General features: G+C 39.7%; 1 protein-coding gene across 7 annotated transcripts in view; it reads right to left on the bottom strand.

Annotated features, from left to right (window-relative positions):
• Positions 1–18,986, bottom strand: part of LOC104591646 (CDT1-like protein a, chloroplastic) — a 47,241-nt gene that overhangs the window by 12,282 nt on the left and 15,973 nt on the right. For all 7 annotated transcript variants that reach the window (XR_016084495.1, XM_088901990.1, XM_088901991.1 and 4 more), the window contains 2 exons: positions 15,827–16,052; positions 13,775–14,419 (listed from right to left, as the gene is read on the bottom strand). Coding sequence is in view for 6 of the 7 variants with exons in the window: in XM_088901990.1 (XP_088758116.1) it covers positions 13,775–14,419; positions 15,827–16,052 (871 nt within the window). In the remaining variant the exon portion in view is untranslated. The remainder of the gene's footprint in view (positions 1–13,774; positions 14,420–15,826; positions 16,053–18,986) is intronic.

The raw sequence follows: 18,986 nt of genomic DNA, 5'->3' as shown, positions 1-18,986 counted from the left end.
TGATGGTCTTCTATGCACATGATCAAACCATCTTAGTCCACTTTCTCTCATTTTATAACCAAACCATCTTACTCCCAAGTTCCTACGAATGGTTTTTTTTCTAACCCTATCTTTTCTGCCACACTCGTTTTCTGGAAATGTTGTTTCTTAGAACGGTCTTCTATGCACCCCTTCATTTTGCCCATCCTGTTCTAATTCTACGGGCGACATCCTCCTCAATCTCTCCCTTGTTATGAATTATTAAACCAAGGTACAAAAAAATGACACATTGAGTCATCTCTTGGTCCAATCCTAAGTGCACCCTGATTTGCACTCCCATTGATATTAAATTTGCGTGCCACATAGTTGGGACAAGACTTAGATGATGGTGATGATATTATGTTTTAGGCCTACTTTTTTTATCAAAAACTGAAACATATTCAATGATATGGAAGAAAATTAAGCATCAGACTTACAACAGGGAGAGATAAACACTCTTATCTCTCCCGAAAGAAAGAAAGAAAAAACTTACAAAACTGCTCAGAACAGATGGCTTCTTCCCACCCCTTGTTTAGCCAACGTATCAGCAAAGGGATTAGCATCCCTTTTTACCCATTGAATACAAACCTCCTGAATATGTTTTAGGCCTACTTTAAAAGCTCTTGTTTCTAAGGCATTTGTCCATAAGCTTAATTTTAGATTTAATTCTTCGTTAGTTTCATCAGTTAAAGCAATGGCATCAGCAAACAACATGCACCATGAGACCTCCTGAATATGTTTAGTCAATTCATCCATGACCAATGCAAATAAATAAGGACTAAGTGCTGAACCTTGGTGAAGGCCCATGATTACTGTAAAATCTGACCCTTCTCGCACAGATGTTCTAACATTGGTTGTTGCACCATCATACATTCCTTATTTAGGTTTATATACCTATTTTGAACCCCTTTTTTCCAAGACCCACCATATTATCCCTCTAGAAACTCTATTGTATGCTTTCTCTAGAGCAATGAACACCATATGGAGATCACTCTTTTTCTCTCTAAATTTTTCTATCAATCTTCAAAGATACTTTCCATGGTTGATCTCCCTGACATAAAACCAAAATTGGTTCTCTGATAGTATTGTCTTCAAAACATTATGAGACTATATATTTTTTTTTATCAATAACAGAAACTTTTAATAAGAAAAAGAGATGGAAGAAGATACAACAGGAGGGAGGGGTAAAATCTATTAACCCCCCCTAAAAGCAAACATCAAATTACAGCAAAGCCCAAAAGAAACTAGCTCTTCCCACTCCTTGTTTGGCCAAATAGTCTGCCAAAGAATTGGCACTCCTCTTGGGACCACTGAAACTGAAATTGCATGTTTTGAGTGAGCTGGTTAATTTTCTTTTTTTCATTCGAGAACTTCCACAAACTAACATCTTTCTTCTGCAGCCAGTTAATAGCCTACCTAGAGTCGCCCTCCACCAGCAACTTTCTAATATTCAGCTGTTGAGCTCTTTTTGTCCCTTCCAAAACTGCCAAAATTTCAGCTCTCAGAGAATCCCCCAACCTATAAGGCCTGAAAACTTGGCCATAATTCAACCTTCTTCATCCCTGAACACTCCGCCTATACCTGAAGGGCCTGGTTTCCTTTGGTACTGCCGTCAAAATTCAATTTAGTGAACCCCAAAGTTGGAGGAGTCCAAGTTGGAACAGGGGAATTAATCAACCGAAAAGACTAGGCTACTTCTTTCCACTTTCTGATGATATCTCCTGCTGAATAGCCTTCAAAGAGCTTCATAGTCTTGACCCAATGAACCACCCTAACATAGATTAAATCAATGATGGCTTCCTTGCTCTTTTCTTTTTCATGGAAAGTTTGTTGATTCCTTTCCTCCCATACTGTCCAAAATACAGCTGCTCTCACACATCTCCACAAAATTTTACCTCTCTTTTTCAAACCCCTCACTGAAGTAGAATTAAAAAAGCTGTGCACACTTAGGGGGTGGGCCACATGCAACCAAAAAGAGAGAAAAACCAACACCAGATTTCTGATACAAAAGGACAGGAAAGTAATAAGTGATAACAGCTCTCACCATTCTTTTTGCATAAGATGCACCAATGCGAGGATAAACACCAATTTGGCCTTTTCTTTTGAAATAAATCACTAGTGTTACACTTTCCTAGGATAGCTTCCCAGCAAAAAGCACCTACTCTGGGAGAAATTGGTCTACCCCAAACTTCCAATACTGGGAAAGGAAAATCAAGGGCCCAGTGGGAATGAGTTAATTCTTTGAAAAAAGAAGAGCAAGAAAATCAAGGGCCGAGGGAGTAGGAGCCCAAATCCTACTGTCCACTCTAGAGGGATCAATAACTACTTCATCCAGAATCTTGAGCAAATTAGAAATGGAGCCCAATTCAGAGTCTCTAAGAGCCCTTCTAAAGCCCAGATTCCAATCAGGAGCAGAATTAGAAAAAGTTAGGAAGGTGTCTACATGCTCATAGATTGTACATGCATCATAGACATACCATGTACTGTCCACTCTATATATAAATTACAGTTACATGATTGTACATGCATCATAAACATACCACGTACTTTTTGTAATATAAGGCACTGCATCTTTGTTTTTACAAATCAAAACAATTATCATTTTTTTTTGTAAAAATCTATTATAATCTAATCTGCACTTGAATTCTGTTAGAATAAGGATTGGAGAAGTAATAGAAAGACTAGAAGAAGTAGAAGAAGAATACTGGTTCGAACAAGACAGAAGAAATACTCTCTAGTCGGCCAGGTTTAATTTATATGTTTCTATTCAAAAACAAAACAACTCCTTTGCCCCTACTTGAGTATGGGACACAACCACTAGTAAAACATTACACATCAGCAGCTTTAAACATAAATATAAAGACCAAAATACCCCTACATAGTCGACATTAACACTCCCCCTCAAGCTGGTGAGTATATATCATATAGTCCCAGCTTGTTACATATGTAGCCCACTCTCCCCCAACTGATGTGGACAATAAGACAAGTTACATGTAGTACATCAAGTATATAGCAATAAGCACAACAAATACCAAGCTGAAAACAACAAAATAAGTTGGATTTTTATTGGTTTCAGACCTAAACCTGAAGTAAAACTCCTCCTGGAACAGTTCCGCTACAGTAACAATGGCAGCAAGCTGGCCTCCCGCGTGGACACACAGCGATGGAGGGATTGGAAGGTGCCAAAATGGGTCGACTCCTCAAAACCCAAGATCCCAATACTTGAAAACCCTAGCTGGGGTCGAGCTACAGCTCAAACAAGAGAGAAAGAACCAAAAAGACCCCTACAGAAACAACCCCCTTCTCTTTTATAAGACTCACTGGCTTGCCGGACAAGCTACTTAAAATATTTACACATAAGCCCTTAGGAACAAAACTAACTTCAAATGAACCCCTAAAAGATAACTTTTGTTACAAAAGACCCAAGAGACCAAAACCCAACAGAAATGCACCCAACTGCCCCTGACCAAAAATCTGACTTATAAAATGACGAAAATACCCCTGGTACCAAACTGTCAACAAAGCTACCCAAAGACAATAATTTGGCATCCCACTACAAAAAACATGCAAAACAGAATACATTCACACATTTTTTTCTTTTTTTTCTTGCCTCATCATTCCTGTTGGGTTTAAAAGAGTTTGACCCCGTGCGAGCAACAATTTTAACAGCCTTGCACATGTTTCCATCTAGCTTCATAAACTCCTATTCACTAATCCAAGAGTTCTCAATTGATGGTTTCCCTTTCCACTTGACCAAGAACCTAAAATAGGCCCCATTTCGAGTGTTGGTGACCCGAACATCTTCTACACCCTCTACTTATTCAAACTCATTAGAACTTCTGGCCCTTTGTGCTTGTCCTCGCCCATGGTAATCAAAGCAGTCTGCTATATTAAAAATGGGAGAAATGGACAAATCAGTTGGTAGCTCAATTTCATATGCATTGTCACCAAACTGTCTCAGCACATGACATGGACCAATCTTTTTCTACTTCAACTTATGGTAGGTCCCAACAGAAAACCCCTCAGGCCGCAAATAAACCATAACTAGATTGCCCTCATGAAACTCTTTGGTTGCTTTCTTTCAGCTTCTGTCATACATTCTCTTGAATCTCTCAAATGGATTCAGCTAAAGTTTTGGCATCATCGCTCACTCGCCGCAACCCTATTATAAGAGCTAGATCAACAACACTTTTAGGTGACCGACCGGCAACCGTACACCACCTCAATAGGAGTCTTCCCTATAGATCTATTAACTGAATCATTGAAGGCAAATTCAGCTTGGGGTAGGATGAGATCCCATTGCTTTAAGTAGTCTCCAACTAGGCTCCTCGACAAGTTGCCTAGGCTTCGATTAACCACTTCAGTTTGTGGGTGAAATGTACTGCTATACTATAGGGTAGTATCCATATGCTTCCATGAAGATCTCCAGCAATGGCTAAGGAATCTTGTGTCGCGATCTGATGTGATAGATCTTGGCAATCCATGCAACCGAACAACTTCTTTGAAAAACAAGTTAGCTACATGAGAAGCATCAAAAGTCTTTTGGCAACCAATAAAGTGGGTCATTTTAGAGAAACGATCAACCACAACAAAAATAGAGTCATTACCCCTAGTTGTTCTTGGCAACCCCAACACAAAATCCACAATAATATCAGTGCACGGTTCTTCTGGTATGGGTAAGGGAAGATACAAACCTGTATTTTGATGCTGCCCCTTAGATGTTTGGCACTTGTGACATCTATCAACATAATAGAACACATCCTTTTGTAGCCTTGGTCAAAAGTACCTTTTAGAGACCATTTCAAGTGTCTTCTTGCGACCAAAATGTCCCTTGCAATGCAAATCAACAATGAGTAATGCCCTCAAGGATCCTAATGGAATACATAACCTATTGCCCATGAATAAGTAACCATCATTCCACACAAACTTGGCTGGAATATCCTTGTCACCTGTTGTATAGCTTCGACAAATAGACCAAAATAATGGTCATCTTGGTATTGGTCTTCGATGGAGTTGAATCCCACAACATTAGTAAACATTGTTGACACCAAGTGAACTCTCCTACTAAGAGCATCAGCTACCCAGTTTTGCTGTCCAACCTTATGCTTCAAAACAAAAGTATATTTTTGTAGAAAGTCAACCCATTTAGCATGTCTTCCCCTTATCTTCTGTTGGGAGTTGAGGTGTTTCAATGCTTCATGGTCTGAAAACAACACAAACTCCAATTGGATAAGATAATGCCTCCAAAACTTCAACGCTTGCACAATGGCATAAAACTCAACAACATAAGTGGAATACTTCCTAGCATCATTGAGTTTCTCACTAAAGTAAGCAATTGGACAGCCTTCATGGCTAAGGACAGCTCCAATCCCAACATGGGATCCATCACATTCAACTTTAAAGAGTTTGTTAAAATCAGGTAAAGCCAATACCGGAGCCTTCGTCATCCTCATCTTTAGCTCTTGAAATCTTTTCTCAGCTGCGGGAGTCCAAATAAACTCACCTCCTTTCAAGCATTCAGTAATAGGTGCCACAATAGTGCTGAAATTCTTTATAAACCGACGACAAAATGTTGCTAGCCCATGGAAACTACAAATTTCAGTTGAAGTCTTTGGTGTTGGCCACTCTTGAAAAGCATAAACTTTTTCTTTATCCACTTCAATCTCCTTGGCTGAAACAAAATACCCCAAAAACACCAACTGATCTATCATAAAATTACACTTCTTCAAATTTATATATAACTGATTTTGTAACAAGACTTCTAGGAGCATTAAACAACCCAAATGGCATAACCAGCCATTCATAAAGACCTTCCATAGTCTTGAATGCAGTCTTCCACTCATCCCCCTCTCGGATACGAATTTGATGGTATCCACTCTTTAGATCTATCTTTGAAAAGACTTATGATCCAGCCAATATGTCTAACATGTCAATAGGAATCTGCTGAATTAAGAAATATGAAAGAAAGTGGTTTCTTGAAGAGAGAAGGAACAAAGAAGGAGAAGAAGAGAAGAAGAGAAGTTTGAAAGAAAAGAGAGCAATAATCTGGCTGCCCCCTTCACTTATTATTTATACTAAAATAATAGAACAGTACAAAGACAACTATGCCCTTATAGGGCGGCAAAACATAAAACAGCATATATAACACACAAAAACATAATAAAATTTGGACTCACATAACTACTGTGGTCCCCACCTCCTATCTAACAACTAACATAAAACATCTACTCAGAAAAACATCATAAAACTAATTAATCTTCAACACTCCCCCTCAAGTTGGGACTAAATGTCACACATTCCCAACATGCATAGATCATGTTCAAGCTTGTTCTTTGCCACCCCTTTAGTGAGAACATCAGCCAACCACAACTCTGAAGAGACATAAGGCAAACAAACTTCTCTGATTGTTACCCTTTTCCCTAATAAAGTGTCTATCAACTTCAATGTGTTTTGTCCTATCATGCTGAATTGGATTGTGGGCAATATTGATTGCAGCCTGATTGTCACAGTATAACATCATAGGTTCCTCTGCTTTCACACCAATCTCACTCAAAAGAGATCTAACCCAAAGAAGTTCCAAGACACCATGGATCTATACTCAGCTACACTTGACCTTGCCACAACCGCTTGATTCTTACTCTTTCAGGAGATCAAGTTTCCACCTACAAAAGTACACACTCCTAATGTAGACCTCATGTCATCTAAGCAACCTACCTAGTATGCATTTGTATAGGATTCCAGCTTCAGATTCTCATGATTTGAGAAGAAAATGCCTCTACCAGGGTGCTTTTTCAGATATGCAAATACTCTCCCAATAGTTTCCCAGTGCTGAACTCGATGTGCATGCATATACTGACTCACAACACTGACAACATAAGAAATATCTAGTCGTGTCATATAGAAATACAACAGTCGGCCCACCATTCTTTGATATCTCCCCACATCCTTTACCAATTCACCATCCACACCATTAATTCTATGATTTGGATCAATAGGAGTGTCTGTTGGTTTGGTCCCCAGCTTCCCAGTCTCTCGCACTAGGTCAAGTACATACTTTCTCTATGAAATGAAAATCCCATGCTTGGATCTTGCAACTTCAATCCCATTTTTGCTGCAATGACTTTTTGAGATCATCAATCTCCTCCAGATCATTTCCTGTCACCACTATATCATCCACATACACAATCAGAATTAACACCAAAGCATTTCTCCTCTTCACAAAGAGAGTGTCATCAGATTGTGATCCAAAACGGATGAATGCCCCTCTGAACCTGTCAAACCAAGCCCTACGTGACTGTTTCAATCCATACAGAGATTTTCTGAGTCTGCACACCTTTCCTTTACCAACATTTTCATAAAAGCCTACTGGAATGTCAATATATACCTCCTCCTGTAAGTCACCATTGAGGAAAGCATTTTTTACATCAAGCTGGACCAAGGGCCATGAATAGGTGGCTGCTAGAGATAAAAGGATACGAACTGAACTCATCTTAGCTACTGGTGCAAAGGTTTCCAGATAATCAACACCATAGGTCTAAGTATACCCTTTTGCTACCAACCTTGCCTTGTACCTCTCTATCTTGCCATCGGCCTTATACTTCACTGTGAATACCCATCGACATCCGATTGTCTCCTTGTCTGGGGGGAGATCAACTATTTCCCAAGTTTGGTTTTTGACCAAAGCATCCATCTCATCTTGCATGGCCGTTTTCCACTCAGGTTTGGAGAGAGCCTCAGTAACATTCCTGGGTATAGACATAGAATCCAGGGAAGAAAGAAAAGTACAGTAGGAGGGTGATAAGGCACTGTAGGAAAGATGGTGTGAAATGCAATGGGTTGTACACTTTCTCTTCCCCTTACGAAGTGCAATGGGAAGATCAAGGTCAGTGGGATCATCAGAAAACATAACATGCTCAAGCTCAAGAGGAATACCTGGAACTATATCTACCGAATTTGGAGTTTTAGAAGGACTGACAGAGAGTGGTGTGGGTTGAGGATGTGTGGAGTCGACCAGCATCTGTCGGCACTGATATTGCTGTGAGGCTGCCCGTAGTGGCTCAGGTAATGAAACTGGAGGTGCAGGTGCTAGCTGAACCTCAAGTTCTAAGACACATCCTCAAGTATACAGCAATAAGCATCATCTTGTGCTTATTGCAGTACCTCAAGTATATAGCAATAAGCACAAGAAATACCAAGCTGAAAACAACAAAATAAGTTGGATTTTTATGGGTTTCAAACCTAAACCTGAAGTAAAACTCTTCCTGGAACAGTTCCGCTACAGTAACAATGGCAACAAGCTGGCCCCCCGCACGGACACGCAGCAATGGAGGGATTGGAAGGTGCCAAAATGGGTCGACTCCTCAAAACCCAAGCTCCTGATGCTTGGAAACCCTAGTTGGGGCTGAGCTATAGCTCAAACAAGAGAAAAAGAACCAAAAAGACCCCTACAGAAACAACCCCTTTCTCTTTTATAAGACCCACTGGCTTACTGGACAAGCTAGTTAATATATTTACACATAAGCCCCTAGAATCTTTCCCTCTCACCAACAATTCCTTAAGAACAAAACTAACTTCAAATGAACCCCTAAAAGATTACTTTTGTTACAAAAAGACCCTAGAGACCAAAACCCAACAGAAATGCACCCAACTGCCCCTGACCAAAAAATCTGACTTATATAGTGACGAAAATACCCCTGGTCCCAAACTATCAACAAAGCTACCCAAAAACAAAAATTTGGGATCCTACTACAAGAAAAACATGCAAAACATAATATATACACACATTTCTTTTTTTTCTGTTTTTTCTTGCCTCATCACCAACTCAACCCTTTGGTGAACAAGCCTGCCCATTGGTTTCCTATGTTAACATGTGCAATATCTATCCTCCACTCGGCACCTTCTCTCTCATAAAGTGACAGTCAACTTCTATATGCTTGGTTCTCTCATGAAACACCGGATTAGAATGTGGAACGCAGCCTGATTGTCACAATAGAGCTTCATTGGAGTGTCAATGGAATATCCCATCTCCTGTAGAAGGTTTCTCAGCCACACTAATTCACAAGTAGTATGTGTCATAGCTCTATATTCTGCCTCTGCACTACTTTTTGCCACAACTGTTTGTTTCTTACTTTTCCATGTCACCAGATTACCCCAAGGAAAGTAGAATAGCCTATAGTGGATCTCCTGTGAAATATAGAGCCAACCCAATCAACATCAATATATCCCTCTATTTCAAGTTTTCCTCCACTTATATATCAAGCCACGACCAGGAGCCCCCTTTAAATACCTTACAATCCTTAGAACTACATCTCAATGTGGAACCCAAGGTTTTTGCATGAACTGACTCACCACACTAACTGCAAATGAAATATCTGGCCGAGTAATGGTTAGGTAGTTTAGTTTACCCACCAATCGCTTGTACCTTTTAGGATCTTCAAACTCTTCACCCATATCACTGCTCAGCTTAGTATTTGATTCCATAGGTGTTTCAGCTGGTTTGGCGCTTAATAACCCTATTTCTTCCAACAAATCAAGAACACATTTCCTCTGGCACAAATTAACACCATGCTTAAACCTTGCTACTTCTATCCACAAGAAGTACTTTAGTTTACCAAGGTCCTTTGTCTGAAAGTGTTTCTGCAGAAAGATCTTCAACCTATCAATTCCCAATCTATCACTCCCAGTAATGACAATATCATCTACATATACCACCAATAAGATCTTTCCAGCCTGAGAGTCATGATTGAAGACTGAGTGGTCAACCTAACACTATTTATACCAAACTTATTTACCACCTCACTGAACCTACCAAACCACGTAGGGGGAGACTGTTTAAGTCCATAAATGGCCTTCTTTAGTCTGCACCTTACGATCCTCCCCTTGAGCAACAAACCCCGGTGGTTGCTCCATATAGACTTGCTCAAGTAGATCACCATGTAAGAAAGCATTCTTGATGTCAAGCTGAAAGAGAGGCCAATCATACATAGCATCTAGAGATATCACAACACGAACTAAACCAATCTTAACAAAAGGAGAGGTCTTTGTGTAGTCAATACCATATGTTTGGGAATACCCTTTGGCAACCAGTCTAGCTTTTAACCGCTCTACACTACCATCAGGTAAATACTTAACAGTATATACCCTCTTACAACCAACAATTTGCTTACTAGGAGGAAGTGTGGTGAGGTCCCACGTATGATTATAAGTTAAGGCAGAGAGTTCTTCTTCCATTGCATGGCGCCACCCTGGAGAGGCAAGGGCTTCCTGAACATCCGTGGGTACAACAATAGAGGATAACAAAGAGATAAACTGGCGATGGGAAGCAAAAAGGTGAGTGAGAGAAACATAATTAGAAATAGGATGAAGAGTGCAATTGCATTTACCTTTCTGCAAGGCAATGGGAAGATCAAGTTCAGAAACGGGGTTAGAGCTGGTGTGGGAACAACTATCGAATTTGTCGACGATGATGGAGCTGGAGGAGTCGATACATGTTGGCAATGTGTATACACTTGACGAATAGGTGGTCGTTCAACAAGAGGTGGCACCAAAGGCAAAGACTTGGTCACAGCTGGAACAAGTGGAATGGGATCCACAACTGGAACTGGAAGAGGAAGAGGTGGTAAGGAAGAAGAAACATCACCTGACCACAAGAAAAACGGAGTGGACTCAAAGAAAGTAACATCAACGCACACAAAGGACCGTCGAGAGTTAGGATTATAAAACTTATACCCTTTCTAGGTCCGGGAATAGCTAAGGAAAATACACTTAATGGATCATGCATCTAACTTGTCCCTTCCCAGTCCTATATTATGAACAAAACAGACACACCCAAAAACCTGAGGTGAAAGGGGAAACGAAGACAATGTAGGAAACAAAGTGGTGAAAGGAGAGTGACCTTCAAGGATGGATGTGGCATCCAATTAATCAGAAAACAAGATGTAAACACAGCATCACTCCAAAAGGGATTGGGTACATTCATATGATGCATAAGAGACCGAGCAGTTTCTAAAAGGTGACAGTTCTTTCTCTCAACTACCCCATTTTGTTGTGGGGTGTAAGTACATGAAGTCTGATGGATAATGCCATGTTCCAAATACTCCTGAAATGGTGTATAAAAGTATTCACGGCCATTATCGAAATGGAGAATTTTAATCTGTACACCAAATTGGTTGTGAATTTCAGCATAAAATTTTTTGGAAAATAGTAAACAATTCACTCCTTTCTTTCATTAAGTAAAGTCACGTCATCCTTGAATAATCATCAACAAAAATAACAAAGTATCTATAACCATTGTATGACAATACTTTATTTGGACCCCAAACATCTGAATGAACTAAAGAAAAAGGACTCGACATACGATTATCAACCCTAGGACTAAAGGGAACACGATGATGTTTCCCAACTGACATGACTCACAATCCAAAACAGAAAGACAACTCAATGACAAAAAAAGAGACTTCAAAACTCTAAGTGATGGATGACCAAATCGACAGTGCCACTGGAGAAGAGAAAGAGATGTCTGAAGAGTTGTTGACGTACTTCCACCACCATCAAGGTAATACAGTCCACCAATCTTCATCCCCGTCTTAAGATCCTGAAAAACACACGAAGAATGGTAAAAAGTGATAGAGAAATTAAGAGACTTGGTCAACTTACTAACAGACATAAATTTAAAAGGAAACTTGGGGACATACAAAACTAAGGATAAAGATAAAGGGTTTATGTTAATATTACCAACACCACAAATGGAAGATGTGGAACTATTAGCAAGGGTAACAGAGTGTGATGTTGGGCACTGAGAGAGGGAGGAAAACACACCTGGAGTTCCAATCATGTCATCGGAGGCTCCAGGTGTGTTTTCCTCCCTCTCTCAGTGCCCAACATCACTTTGTTCCACCACCACCACTACAACCATACACTGGTCCATTGCTACTACTATGGCCAGATTGAGCTCCCCGAGCTCCACCTCTAACACCACAGCCTCTTGAGACTGCAAAGACTGATCTATCAGAGATACTAGAATTCTCGGTAGATCCAATAGAAATCCTCCGAGCTGAGCAAACACCTCTTCTAAGGAAGCAAGAGCTAATCCTCCTAGTACCTGTGCCTGTACTGGTTCATATTCAGATTTCAGCCCTACCAAAAATTTGCTCACATCTAGTTGTTCCCTCTGTAGTTTCTGAATTTTAACATCAGAGGTGAGGGGGTGGTACACATTCAACTCATTGCGAAGGTTTCTCATGCTAGCATAGTACTCCTCAAAACTCTGATTACCCTATTGCAGATTAAAGTATTCCTAATAAAACCGATATACTCTAGTTGTGTTGTCTTGTCCCGAATATAGTTTCTTAGCATGGTCTCAAACTTCCTTGCCTGTATCAAGAAACATGAAATTCATACTAATCTTGGGTTCCATACTATTTCATAACCAAGTTATAAATTGTGCATCTTCTTGTTCCCAATCATCATACTCATGAGACTCAGTAGAGGGTTTTTCTTCCCTTATATGCTTCACTTTCTTCTTTGCTTTAAGAAAGACTTCTACAGATTTTGCCCAAGGCACATAGTTTTCTCCATTAAACTTGATAGAAGTCATCTGAACATTCAGGAAGTCGGCGGTAACCATCACACTAGTTTTACTTTCATTGTTGTCTCCCATGGCTGTAAAAAAGAAAAAAAAAATTCTTATTTCACCTCTCACCACACTGCACACTATACCACATTGCACTCAACACCACTTGTTGCTGAATTCTTCACTCTCCACACCACAACCCTACTACACGACTACCTGAAAACTCACCACACTACTCGAAACTCACACACCCTTCAAACCACACTAAAATCTGCACAAACCCTAACACACAACAACCTGAATTTTCACCACACGACTTGGAACACATCAACCATTTGATTCACACTGGAAAAAAAAAACATGCGCAAAATCACTTACCTAATCACCAAAAAATAAGCTACACTCGACACTCCACTGCATCACTCGAATCAGCCCTCTTCTCTCCATCGATTAGGGGGGCTTCCTACAAACCACTGCAAACACCCACGAACATGCTGACCAGAGACATAGAAACCTCCAAGGGAAGAGGGCGATCACTCCTTTTCAGCCCCTTTCCTTATCTCCAACTAAGGATTGGAAAAGTAATAGAAAGACTAGAAGAAGTAGAAGAAGAGAAGAGAATAGAGAAGAAGAATTCTGATTCAAACAAGAGAGAAGAATTACTCTCTAGTCGACCAGGTTTAATTTATATGTTTCTATTCAAAAACAAAAGGACTCCTTTGCCCCTACTTAAGTATGGGACACAACCACTAATAAAACATTACACATCAGCAGCTTTAAACATAAATATAAAGACCAAAATACCCCTACACAGTCAACATTAACAAAAACGAATGCTGGACACAACATGACATAAAAACATGTGTAATTATTTAGAATCTGAAATAAAAGATACAAAATAACATTCTTATTTAATATTTATAAACAACATAAAATGATCTTGAAATTTAGAACTGCCACAACAGTACATAACAGAATATCCATAACTATCATCTCATTATTTTTACTATTTTGAATCTTAGTGCCACTAGAATTTTGCGTTATTAAAGATAAATGAATAATAACTTTGTGCATAGAGACACTCAAGGAACACTATATAACAAAATAAAATGTGAAAAGACAAATCCACCATCACATTTTTAAAATAAAACCAAGAACAGACATAATTGAATAGAAAAGATGTACCTTTTGAGCAACTGAATGGCAAGATCTTGTGACATCTTCAAACAAAACCCTATTTGTTGTTGCCGGTTGAGGGCCAGTACTTCCATCACCTTTTAGAGGTGAGAAGTTCAGGGACCTCTTTGCAGCTGAATGAGTTGAAGACTGAGTCTCTCTGCCATCAGCATTTATCTTGCTGTCAGAATCAGGAATTAATCTCTTTGGTGTTTTTTGAACAGGTGTTTCTACCATCCAATAATCTACAGCTGAGATGAGCTTTGCAAGAGGACTTTCACATGCACTGGAATTTAAGGAACACTGAGGACTTGAGATCAGCATGGCATTGGACTTGATGCCACAGGATTTGGAAGCTAAAGGAATAGATCCTTTATCTTGTTCAAAACATCGATTGTTTTCATTATGAGAGATTAGAGATGATAGAGGAAATATGGGTGCTAGCAATTGAGTCGTTTCTTCTTCTGGAGCAATATTCTTCTGAGAGAAGTGCTTGCTGAACGAGGAAGACAAATGGGCTGAGCTTGATGGCAACTCCAGCTCAGAAAGAGAATGACATTTTTTGGGTGATTCCATAGGCAACTTTTGTGGAATAACAGTGTGGTTTCCTTGGTTAAATGGTTCTGGTAGCATGGCTTTTGGGATGTCATAACCCTGCACCCCAAATCAAAATGTCATGGAGCAATTCAATCATAATTTTATTCCAAAAAGGAACAAACACAAATACAATTACGGTAGACAATATAAACTAGAATTATAAAAAGAAGAAGTATGACACTGATGCAGGGGTTTAAAACCAATCAGATGACTGCTCATGCAGTCATGCCTATAAGATCCTCTAGTTAAAAATTTGACACAGCTTAAGTTAACATGAAACAGATGAAAGGAACAGGGACCAATCATTTTTAACTGATCACGCCTAGGGGATTCTAGAAGTCAATTTCTGATTGAATGATCATAATTATCAACAACCAGTTGTTTAGATGACAGCCCATTCCTTAACCAACTTTACAAATATTAATCCAATGAGTCACACAATCCAATGGCAACAGGGCGGGTTCGGAGAGGGTTTTGTAAATTCTAGACCCTACCCACCTCCCAACCTGCACACGCCCCAAAACCCGCAGTGGGTTGGATTTCGAGAATCCAAACCCTACCTGCACATGAAAGTGCAAAACCCTCCCCACATTCAAGGGTAGGGGCGGGTTGGGTTTAAAACCTGCATCTAATTTCCTATTATTTCTTGTCATATATAAGCAATAAATAAGTAACATAACACAAATAAAAATCAAGATTTCTAATCATTTGATTAAGACATGTAAAAAACACATAAATTATCAATTATTGTTAACATAAAATTCAAAATATTATTAAATTCAACACCTAGTACATAAACTTTATATGCTTTCCAACGATATGTGGGTTGGGTTTAGCCTAATACCGTAACCTACCCGTACCCGTACAGGTTGTAGAATCTGAAAACTCGTACCCGCCATTTAAGCAAAAAAAAAACCACCCCGTCGGGGAGGGTAGGGGCGGGTACCCACCGTATAGGGTAGAAATTGCCATCCCTAGGGGAGATCCTCTAGATGGTGCCCTCCGAGTCGAAGCTCTCATTTTCTCATCCAATAGAATCATGCATAATAAGCATCCTAATATTCCATTTGTAGATCTAATCACTAGTCAAAGAATTTGCTTTGGCCAAGATAGAACTGATTTTTCAGTCAAAAATGAAAATATCTGCATCAAGGCCCAAGCAAGTATAACAAATAACATAACAAGGAATATTCACAAGCATGTCAAGGAGCATTTGATTGTACCAATATCTGGTCCAAGTGCTAACTTTCATACTGCACCATCTATGCTATGAGCTTCTGCCCATTAGGACTGCCCCATTATACAATTCAAATATTTAAAATAAATTAAAAAAAAAAAACATTATTTGCTCCCCCACCCTCTTCACCTAATGTTAATTTGAAGAATCCACTCCTTGTGACTTCAAAATGGTCCCAAACACTTCACAGTACCGAGTAGATACATAGGATAAACAAAAAGCAGTACCTTGGGATGGGTGTAAAAGAAATCTAAGAGCCTAGCACGGAAGAGTTGGCGCAGTGCCACGAATGGAGATTGGTCTGGATGAGCTTCTACAATATCCAGTAGTAGTCTGACTTTCATATCTGGCTTCATGCAAAAGGTCTTCTCATCATGTACAAGAATCTTCTCAACCTGAACAGCTTCCGGAAGAATGTATTTTATTTGAGCAAGATGGTTGTATGAGAACTTTCTGAAAAAAAAAAACATAAAAATCATCTCATCTGAAGTCACTATAAATAATAAAGTAATAACTCAGGAAGAAAGTAAATAAATTAAACAAGATTGTTACTCAGCTGCACAAAATCCACCTCAACTGATAAATAGAACTACATACACAGGAAAAATCTTGAATGGGTAACCAAAAAATTGCACTAAAGAGATCTTTTAACTTCCGAACTACATGACAACAACAGGCCAATATGAGGATCATCATTTTTTTGACAAAAAGGTAACTGATTATATTATAAAAACAAAGAGTACATGAGAAGATGCAAAATCTGCAGGGAAGGACCAACACTCAGAAATTACATAGGCAGAAACCTTTCACTATACTGATTTTAGACTAAAGCCTGATTTATCCAAACCATCAGCTGTTGAGTTAACTCTCTGGGAACCCATGCTAGATTTACAACCGAGGTGTCCAAAATATCTCTGGCCGCCAAGGGCTAAATAAGGGCCTCCATCCTTCTCCCCTAACCATTTTACAGTATTTGCAGAATCACCTTCAACGGTTAGAGCAGACCAGCCTTTATCTTTTGCTATTCAAAGACCTGTGAGTGCAGCCAAGATTTCTGTTTTTTTTGTAGAACCAGCAACCCCAATTGGGTAACTGAAAGCCCACTCAATGCTTCTGTCCCTTCTACTAAACACTCCACCTATACCCGCAGCTCTAGGGTTACCTGGGGCATTGCCATCAAAATTTAATCTAACTCCAAACTTGTAAAGGAAGCACTAGATCTGATAAAGATCCAGGTGAAGAATAAAGGATTTCCACCAAGTTCCTTTGCAAATCGTTCAAAGAAAATCCCTTGAACTCCACAGATTGCCCAAGAAAGAGATATGAGAAGGCAAATCTTCAAAAGATCTAGATCTGTTTTCAACAGGTGATTGTTTCTTTCTTCCCATACACACCACATCACTGCTTGGGATATCATACACCAGTAGTTTCCCCCCTACTACCAAGACCAGTACCACACCATTGCCAAATGAAATCAATAATGTGTTCAGGGACAACCTAGCTGTACCCAATAAGGTTGAGAAAGTAGGACCAAATCTTCCATGTTTCTGAGCAGTGAAGAAGGAGATGTTCAGCAGATTCACCATCCACATGACAAAGAGAGCAAACATGGGGAGAGATATACAGTCTGCCTTTGTTCTTCTTCTGGACCAGGTCACAATTGTTGATTTTTTTCAAACAATCTTCCCACACAAAAAAGGAAACTCTAGGCTAGGAGGAATGTGAGAGCACCAAATCCTCTCCTGTGTGGGAAACTTGTATTAGAGATTCCCAGCACCAGTGCCTTAGAGGTTTGACCCTTTACAAAACCTGAAACATTTTGGGCTTTTTCCTTACATGTGTGAACTTTTTAAATTTGAAGCCAATTTCCTTCTTCTTCTTTAGAAGAGCACCAAATCCTCTCCTGCCAAAGCATTTGCCGATATACTAACCCATTGAAAGCTAACTACATGGTGCTTGTAAGCCATTTGACTTTTTTGATGATGTCCCTATATCCCCAAACAACAATTTCTGGGTCCGACATCCATCCCACCATCACCTTAGAGTCTCCTTCAACTATGAAATTAGTCACTCCAAGTTGGTTGGAAATCTGTAGTCCTTGTACCACAGCTAATATCTCAGCCCTTGTAGAGGCTCCATAACCCACTGGACTTGAGAATAAGGACAGAATGTTGCCATCCTTATTCCTCAAGATCCCTCCTATACTAGAAGGTCCTGGATTGCCTTGACTGTTCCCATCACAGTTCAACTTCACAACTCCTTCCGGAGTGGGTAACCAACTTGCTTGTATTCTATTTTTCTTGGATGATGTGGAGGCCACTGCTGCTCAACTCCTTCGAAGGTTATCATTAGAGTAATCCGCAAAGTGATCAGTAGTTTTTAGCCAAAGGATTGCCCTTGTCAGCATGCAATCCTTTATTTCAGCAATGCTTCTCTCCTTCTCCTGGAAAAATTCTGGCATTTCTTTCCTCCCAAATGGCCCATAAGAGGGCTGCCCTAATACATTTCCACATTACTTTCCCTCTCTTTGTTGGCCAACCAAAAAAAGACGAATAAAAAAGCAGATTTACTTCAGGAGGCAGGTTCCACTTGTACCCAAACAGCATAAAAACCCAATTCCAAATTTTTACTATAAAAGAGCAAGAAATCAGTAGGTGATAACAGTTCTCATTCTGCACTTTACATAAAATGCACCACTTCGGAGACAAGCATGAATAAGGTCTCTTTTTTTGTACATTGTCCACAGTATTAATTTTACCATAATACACTTCCCAACAAAAGCTAGCAATTTTAGGTGGAATTGGCCTTGACCAGACTTCTTTAACTGGGAACAACAAAGGGGAAGGAGTAGAGCAAAGGGACTTAAAGAAGGAAGAACAAGAGAACGAGCCACTCGAGGTCAAAGACCAAATTCTTCTATCTAGTTTAGTAGGGTCCAAACAAACAGAATCAAGTAAAAGTAAGAGCTCAGAGGCAGAAACCGATTCCTCATCCCTCAACTCTTCCCAAAAATCATTCCTCTCTCTATGGATATTAAGGCCATACACATTGGTCAACACCCAAACGAAACCATCGTTCACCGACTTGAACTTTATAGACACCGAAAAGTTTCCTATTAATTCCTCCTCTACCTCTACAACATCCTCTCTCCACAATGTGACAATACCCCCTGAAGCCCCCCAAGAGGGTGCAAAGGCCCAACTTATTCCTCTTGACTTCCACACACTTCTAGCCCATCTTTTGTCAAATTCGACTAATTTGATCTCCTGTAGCATCACTATATCAAGCATATTCCTTCTGAGCAGGTCTTTAATTAACCTCCTTTTCCTTGCGCCCCCTAAGCCCCTCACATTCCAACTAATGATTTTCATGGGAAACAAAATTTTA

The sequence above is a fragment of the Nelumbo nucifera genome, chromosome 3 (assembly GCF_055504915.1).
Source record: "Nelumbo nucifera cultivar China Antique chromosome 3, China Antique-T2T, whole genome shotgun sequence".
NCBI lineage: Eukaryota > Viridiplantae > Streptophyta > Magnoliopsida > Proteales > Nelumbonaceae > Nelumbo > Nelumbo nucifera.
The sequence above is the reverse complement of the archived record's forward strand: the minus strand, read 5'-3'. Positions and strand labels throughout refer to the sequence as shown.